The sequence below is a fragment of the Rutilus rutilus genome, assembly GCF_951802725.1.
Source record: "Rutilus rutilus genome assembly, chromosome: 4".
In the NCBI taxonomy this organism is placed as follows: Eukaryota; Metazoa; Chordata; class Actinopteri; order Cypriniformes; family Leuciscidae; genus Rutilus; species Rutilus rutilus.
In genome coordinates, this window is record NC_140212.1 from 30141015 (window position 1) to 30149855 (window position 8841).

General features: G+C 38.7%; 1 protein-coding gene across 1 annotated transcript; it reads right to left on the reverse strand.

The window, feature by feature from the left end:
* Positions 1-834: 834 nt before the first annotated feature.
* LOC311289711 (tripartite motif-containing protein 16-like) lies at positions 835-8126 on the reverse strand. Its single transcript, XM_084407941.1, has 6 exons — positions 7492-8126; positions 4947-5042; positions 4627-4860; positions 4069-4228; positions 3868-3915; positions 835-1792 (listed from the first exon to the last, which is right to left on the reverse strand). The coding sequence occupies exons 1-6, from the start codon at positions 8062-8064 to the stop codon at positions 1266-1268; spliced, it is 1638 nt and encodes a 545-aa protein (XP_084264067.1). The 5' UTR covers positions 8065-8126; the 3' UTR covers positions 835-1265.
* Positions 8127-8841: the final 715 nt, after the last annotated feature.

Here is an 8841-nt window from a genome sequence, read left to right on the forward strand (position 1 = left end):
TCTGCTATTTCTTTGCACAGTAGCTAGGTGTCACTAGTGAGCAATGCTGAATGAAGCTTCGAGTAATGAACCTTTGGCTGAAGCAGGAAGCCTCATTTTGCCATCACTAAAAACTGCTACATGCTAATGGCACATACCTGCAGCTAGTGTCAACAACAGAAAGGGGAGGAGCCAGATGAGACACATCACAGGCTATAGCCAACCAGCTCTTAAATAGGAGGAACTCCTCGCTGATAGGTGCTCACAAATGTCAATCACCGCCACTCATCTCATTCACAGACTCAACCCTGCTTAGCTTCAGTGGACAACCAGTCTTGGGCTACAGGGTGATATGGCTGCTAAAACCAACAATTCTAAGGTAACAGAAGGAGAAGAAGAGAGGAACGTGTTTTTATTACATGATCTTATCCAATTTCAGAATCCTTTTTGTCTTTTGAACAAACCTTTTTCAAGATTCAAGATCCAATCCGAAAGCCGAACTCTATTTAGCCCTGAAAAGATGTTAATCTGGATCACAGTGATACAATCCCATTTTGCTTTGGAAAATCAGCACAAATGTAAGATGGATTACCTGATCCTAGATAACAAAACATGGGATTTCCAAATCCAGATCATTAGGATCCAAATTAAACTTTTTGAACAACTGTGCCCAGGTCTGTAAATTCAATCCTGTCCAGGAGGTTTATTTAAAGTAAATTATATTATATATTAGATACTGGATTATATTAGAATAATTGTGCTCATCCTTTCACTAAACAAAGGTTTACAGTATGATCGGATGATTTGGGTCTGTACAGTATATTTCACATAATAAATTGACATTTAACAATTTTACAACAAATAATATTTTTATTGAATGATATATTTGAATGAATCCTGTGTGTGATCATTTCAGTTGAAAGGTAATTTTAACAGTAATATTTAAATGATTTATGTGACAATACAATAAGAACTGAATGAATGATTTCCATCAACACAAATGGAGTTTGAGAAAAGCACAGACACACCGCACAGACACATCTGACACCTTTATGCGAGTCATGATGAGTGACATCATGACTCGCAAACACACACTGATCTTCCTGTCTATATGAGGATTCATTACACACATTTATTCTGAAATGTTTTTTCAAAGACAGAAGTTCATCTGTAGTATTAATGTAATGAAGAGAAAATAAAAGACTCTATAACCTCTCACTGTTACTGATTTATCATGCAGCTCAAAGCATTATGGGTAGAATCTCTCTATAGTCTGTTCTCATTCATCAACACAGTTTCACTGATGATCCAGTAGAAACAGTAAACCCAGGATAGAGCGGTTGAGTGAATGTGGTCTGGACTGTGTGGATGAGGCTCATTGTGTCAGAGACGCTGTAGAAGGACAGAGTTCCTGCACTGTGATCCACATACACTCCTACTCTCCTGCTGATGGACTTTACAGGGAGTTTAGTCTCTATCTTATTGTGATAGAATGAGTAACTGGAGAAAGAGCAGAACAAACTCCAGGACTGATCATTATATCCAAACAAACACTCATTACCCCGTCCCTTCCTGCTGATGCGCTTATATGACACTGATATGCACACACCAAACAAATTACCACTCCACTCAATCTCCCAGTAACAGCGTCCACACACACTCTCTCTACACAACACCTGACACACATCATCAAATCTGTCTGGATGATCAGGATACGGCTGCTCTGGGTAAGTGTCAGTAATCACTCTGTTCCTCTCAGACAGACGGAGGTGTTTATTCACTGTGTTCAGATCCAGAGTGAACTGATGGGAATCTGATGGAGAGAAAACACATCAGAATCAGGAATTATGAATCTGTCTGATCTTTTATTATAGCTGAACTCTTCATGTTCAATATATCAGCAGTGTCTCAGTAGTCAAGTCACCTTTATTTATTTAGCGCTTTGATCAATACAGATTGTTTCAAAGCAGTTTTACAGTGATAACAGGGAAATAATGCAACAAAGTTTGTTTCAGCTGTACAGCAGATCATTTATCTATACAGCCGCTCTGGAGAAAGCAGTGATGTCATCGTCCAGCTCAGTTCAGTTCTCAAATAATGGTGTCAATGCAGGAAGAGCAATAATATGTTTTACTAGTGTCATGATTCTGTCATGGATTGGTAAAATAGTGAAGCAAGTATTCATGTGCAGGAAAATAAGGATTTTTTTTTTTTTTTTTTTTTTTTCGTAGGGAAAACAAGACAGGCATCTGGCATAACAAAAAAGATATAGAACAACAAACCAGCACAACACAGGGAGACTAAATAGGGAAGCAAACAAAAGAGGGTAATGAGAAAGGCAGGTGGGGCAAATGAATCAATAATCAGGTAACAAGATGGGAGGGGCTAGACAATTGACAGGAGAGCACATGGCACAAGGAAATACATGACAAGCCATGTGCTCACAACAAACACATGACAAACCGAGAGTGTCAGAGCTCTGTCACCAAATCAAGAGACAAACCAGACAGAAGTGACAGAACCCTGACAGATTCCTGGCTTGTGTTCCCCTTGTCCTGTGTGGACCTTTTGTCATTTCTTGTCTTGTGCCGTGTTTTGTAGTTCTTTGTAGTTTTTCATGTTGATTAGTCTTCCCCATGTCTTATTAACTTGCTTGTTTGCCCCGGCTGCATTTCTGAGCATTATTATATCATTGTATCTTCTGCCTGTGTTTTGAGCCTGCCTTGAATTACCGTTTACGACTCTTCTCTGCCTGCCCTTGATCTCTGTTTACCTGACTTCTGTCATTAGCTGCCTGCCCTGTACCACTGCCTGTTTTGACCACGTTTGATGTCCTGTCTCTGATATTGTCGTTCGCCCTGGTATTTCAACCCAGGCCTGTTTGTACACTGAGCGTGCGCTTTTTAAATAAACTTCACATGTATCCTACTCAGCCTGAGTCTGTGATACAACTAGTTTACATCCTGTGAAAATCGTAATTTACATCAGTGTATCATTTACTGAATATTAATGTTAATGTTGGTTATTATCTTGTGTATAATTAGGCTTATTATTATATTTACACCATTCAAATGTTTGGGATCTCTGTACTATTCTTTTTTTTTTAAAGAAGGATGCATTAATTAATTCAGCAAAAATCTATTAAATTGTATTTTAATTATTACACTCATCGTTGAATCAAAGTTTTTAAGTATTGTAGGCCTATTGTTGGTGATTTTCAGTGCTGTGGCCTTTAGGGATCTTGAGCTTTCTTTAAATTTCTAATTTTCCTCAAAAGAAGAAGAGATTTCAGTTTGTTCTTACTTTCCTGAAGCTTTTTTACTACTGTGATTTTACCTTTAAATCTTGGATGAATGTTTTTAATTGGCTTTCAGTGAAAAATAATCGTATTTATTCATTAGTTCTAAAATATATCCTGTTTTTGAAGAATATGTTAAATCCCCAGTTTATTTCTGTCCTGATTTACATCTTTGTTAAAGTCACGAGACAATTCCATTCCAAATCTTGCTTTTTTTGGATGTGATGAAATCTTGGTAGGATGGTAGTATGTTAACATATAAATACACAGTGTAGACATTTAAAATGTTAATACACAGTTCTATTTTAAATAATTAAACATAACTAAAACTTCTATATTTATTTCAATCTTCAATCTTTTTCAATCTTTCAGTTTATCAAACAATTCCAGATAAAATAACCGCCACAAGTTCCACATTTTTATTTTACATTTTAAAATGCAGTATATTCAAATAGAAAATGTTTCTTTAAAATCATAGTGATATTTTACAACATTACAACATTATCTTCTGTCATGTTTTCTTTCACAGTCTACAGGAAGAACATGAAGACACTCAGTGAGTTTCTCTGCTTGTTTTCTTAGTGACTTACATTGTAGGAAGTCGTTCCTGGTTCTGGGAACAATGTCGGTGAAAGTGACTGTGGAAATCAACAGACATGAAGAGTGTGATTATCATGTCGAGAGAAAATGATCCCTGCATCCGTTCCTAAGACATTTCTAATATGATCTTCTACATGATATGAGATGATGGAGGATCATTTCTGAGAGCTGATGAATCTCCAGGACTTTACCTCTGTCAGAGATCTTCTTCAGCTCCTCTTTGCAGAAATCCTCCAGTTTGTCTCTCAGCTGACGGACAGATTCTCTCACGCCATCAAAAGAGGAGAGAGAACTGAAGGGATTGTCATTTACGTCTGTAGATTCAGGAGGAGCTGAGAGAGACTGGAAACTCTACAGAAAACAGAAATCAAAGCTCATCACCTCCACACTTCATCAATAACCTGCACTACTGTCAGATTTCAGCGGCTCTTGTTGATCTTTAGTAGTGAAACTGGTGCCATCAGGTTCCTGGATTTCACATTGTTATAAAAAAAGTGTTTAAATATTAGTGAAGTTTTGAGTTGTTTCTGTCAAAAAGTTTCCTAAGAGATTTCCAGAGCTGAACTGCATTTATAAGTGTGTCTCTTTCAATAGAAGATGATAAGATGAGAGTCTGACTGATGATGATATAATAACCGAACACACAGATCAACACTTCAGTCAACGGCTCATTCTGCTCTCATGAAATGTTTCTCTGTGAGTCTCTTGCTCAAGTCCACTATGACCCTGTTCTTCTAGATCTCTGTTACCTGCAGGAAATGGATGTGATCCTGTGTGTGTGAAAGCTGCTCCAGCTCAGCGTCTCTCCTCCTCAGATCATTGATCTCCTGCTCCAGTCGCTCCAGTCGTCCTTCAGCTCGACTCACTGCAGTCTTTTCCTGATCTCTGATCCGCTGTGTCGCCTCAGAGCGGCTTCTCTCAATGGAGCGGATGAGCTCAGTGAAGATCCTCTCACTGTCCTCCACTGCTGTCTGTGCAGAGCGCTGTTAGGACACACATCACAATCACACAGTGGCTTCAGTGAGTCCTGACTGAGACGTCTCAAACTTCTCTTCTTCTCCAGACTCACCTTATGAGACGCCACAGCCTCTCTCAGCTGCTGAAGATCTTTCTCTCTCTGCTGGATCCTCTGCTGGAACGACCTCTGCGTCTCCTTCAGCTGGTGCTAAAGGACAAACCAATGACAGGAGAAACATCACATTAATCATCAACTAAACAGATATGAATCCAGTATCAGAGAAGTGGTGAGATTGAGGGGTTAAAGGTCTTGCATGATAAGATCATAGGTTCAGTCAGAAGGGGTGAGGCCTGGCTGAGTCGTGTTAGTCGGTAGGGGTGGAACGGTACATGTATTCTTATTGAACCGAAATGGTACGGGTGTCATGGTTCGTGCATGAATATACACAGAGAATACACGGTATAAAAATAAATAAAACTTGCGTGCAAATTAATTAATGTAATGCGGAACTAACTAACGCGGGTTCTTTAGAGACACCTAATCTGTAGCCCCGCCTTAGCTCTGAAGCTATGTGGCTATAATGAACAGGCTGCGATGTCAATCGTGCATGCTAGAAATAGAACCGACGCCTATTTTTCACGCGACACACAAGCGTCTTGGAAGCGTTTCCAAGCAAAATTGAATAGGAAAAGATGTTTGACATTTTGACACGAATACATATTAATAAATGTAATTTTGATGTTTGAAAGTGCCTAGGGTTTGACATAAATGCAAATATAAATGCAATTAAAAAAAATATTGTCGATTTTCAAATACTGCACCTGTCAATACAGAACGAAATATTCTATAGTCTATATTGCTGTCAACACTGCCGACGTTGTCTTTGCTGCTATATATTTATGTTTAACATGAAGTCTTACATGAAGGCCTTCCACAACTCTCTCCCCATGTGTCAAATATATGACCAATATGTCACCTAGCAGCAGCAGCGCCGCGTCAGACACGCTTCTGGTGTGCAAAGACATGGAAAACGCGACGCAGCTGACACGCAACAGAAACGCCACGCTCACGCCACGCATCCAGTGTGTCACCGGCCTAAGAGGAGCAGGTGCGATCTAACAGTGGAAACATAAAAACATACTCCGTCATTTTGTTCATACAGGACATCATTCAAACTGCAGTGTTTACTTATATTTGTGCACTCGCAATAAAACACAACATTGTGCTTTTGTCAAACTGTAAACTCTACAACATTTACCCAACCAAAATCACACACACTGTTTAAAAGCGAAAAATATTTATCCAACCCCATTTAAAAACAGTCTGTGGGTGCCATCTTTTGGACATTCATCATATTGCATTGGTTTTCATTTATTGTCCTCAAACAGAGCACTAATCTGTTTATTTTGAAGTTACACATTATACATTGATTAAAAAAGAAAATCAAATGTGTTTTTAATGGTAGTATTATTTTATTCAGAAATCAATTATTTATAATTCAGATGAGATGAGAATAAAGTTTGTGTTAATAAAAATTTTAAGGAAAACAAATTCTGAAATATAGCAAATTAATTTTAAATTCATTCAGGTACAATTACCAATCATATCTCAAGGTCTTTGTCTTTTTATTAATTTAATTAATAAACTAATTATATAAAACTATTGTCAATGCGCTACAAATAAACTGGTTCTATGCCTTTACTTTATTAATTTTTTTTTTTTTTTAAATACAAGGCTTAAGACATTTATTTTCCTTTGGTGGTACAGCCTGAGACATGCACAATTGCCTTTTTTGCTTTTTCCCTCCATTGTACCGAACTCGTACCGAACCGTGATGTCTGAACCGAGGTATGAACCGAACCGTGACTTCTGTGTACCGTTCCACCCCTCGTTGTCGGCATGTCCAAGAGACACAGTTTTTACCACCCTGAATCTAAACCCTAATTCCTAATGCAGACTAACTTGATGGTTAAAATGTACTTTTAACACTATCCTCGAGTATACAACCTCAATCTTTTGTTGTGTTCTCACCACTTTTCTAACGACTGCTTTCTGAACCATGTAGTTCAATGCAGGTCAGATGTTATAAATAAAGTTACAAATGTAGGTTCAGGAGGAGCCTAATCATTCAGTCAATCATCATTACTGCATTTATAAGCAGCCGTCCCAGCGACAATTCTTCCAACATTCCTCACCTCTCCATCGCTGTTTACATGACACTGTTTTCAACAAAAAAATTGTTCATTTACACGACAACAGTGTTTAGGGTGGCTGAAAACCCAAAAAGTCTCAGTGTACTACAAAAACATGAATCTCTAAAAATTATGACATCATGCATGTGCGTTTAATCGCCATCTAATGGCCTGGCAGCAGAATACAGCATTTTTAATCGTTTTTGCAAATCTAGTTTTTAATGTCCTTTAAGACAAACCATGTGCAAATTCACAAGTCAACACCATTGCTGAGTATTTCTTTTTTAAACTGCAGTGAACCAAAGAGTCTCAAAAACACAGTTTGTAATCGCTGGTGTTTCTGACGTCACAAACTACCTTGTAACCAGTCAGGTCAACATGTGATCGTCAATGAGTGGTCCCCCCCAAAACTGTGAACCTGTAAAATGAGGCTATGAGATAATGGGACCTCTGTAAGTTCATACCTGTTTCTCTGTCATCTGTGCTGCCACTGATACAGTGTCGTGGTTTTTATGTTCATCCATCACACACAGCACACATATACACTTCTGATCAGTGCGGCAGAAAACCTCGAGGATCTTGTCGTGTTTCTGGCAGATCATCTCCTGCAGTCGTCCAGTGGCATCAGTCAGATTGTGTCTCTTTCCTCTAAACAAACTCTCATGTTGTTCAAGGTGATTCTGACAGTAAGAGTTCAGACACACCAGACAGGACTTGACGGCTTTGTGTTTTCTTCCAGTACAGACGTCACACTGCACATCTCCAGCTCCAGCGTAACAGTCAGCAGCAAGTTTAGTCTTCTTCAGTTTCTCCACCATTTCAGCCAGAATGGTGTTTTTAGCTAAAGCAGGTCTTGGCCTGAAGGTCTGTCTGCACTGAGGACAGCTGTAGACTCTCTTCTCATCCTCCTTATCCCAGCAGTCTGTAATACAGATCTTACAGTAACTGTGTCCACAGTGGATAGTCACTGGATCCTTCAGGAGATCCAGACACACTGAACACATGAACTCATCCTGAGAAAATCTGGCTTCTGCCATTTTACTGCATGAAAACAGAGACACACAACAGCTCAACTACACTTCAGTGTCTCTGAACTCGTGATTCCTGTTTCCTGGTTCTGTGTCTGAGTGTCGTGTGCAAAACAGGTGTGTCTGTAAAGCAGTGTGACGAGGCGTGATGGTAATAACAGTCAACTTTAACACACAAAGAAAACACTTTTTAAACCACTCTCAGCAACACCATGTTTGTACTCTCTTCTACTCAACCCACACTGAATGTTGTTGCACTTTCAGCTTAATATAAAATATAAGCATGAAATAAAAGATTGTCTTAATTCAAATTTTCTAAAACTCAACATGGACAAAACTGAGATAATTTTTATTGGAACTCCGTCACTCACTAGCAATATTTCTACTGATTTCACCTGTGAGATTGCTGGTATTCACATCAAACCAAAGTACTGTTCAAAATCTAGGTGTTATTTTCGACTTTCAGGCTCATATTAACTCTATCACAAAATCTGCATTATTTTACCTTTCTCGCATTGTCCAGCTCCGTCACTTCATCAAAGACGCTGAAACTGTCTTCTACCCAGCAAACACATTTACTTTGTGGCAACATCTGTGGCACGTTGCATTTCTACTATGGTTCAAGGAGTGCTGAAATGTCAATTACTCATCATTAAAGTAATTTTTGGCTTCATTAAGGCTTAGAACTTTATGCATAAAGTTAAAATGTTTCATACCTGACTGACCATACGATGGTTCAGTGTCAACATCGTGACAACGCTGTAACAACCTTCACCACACAACGTA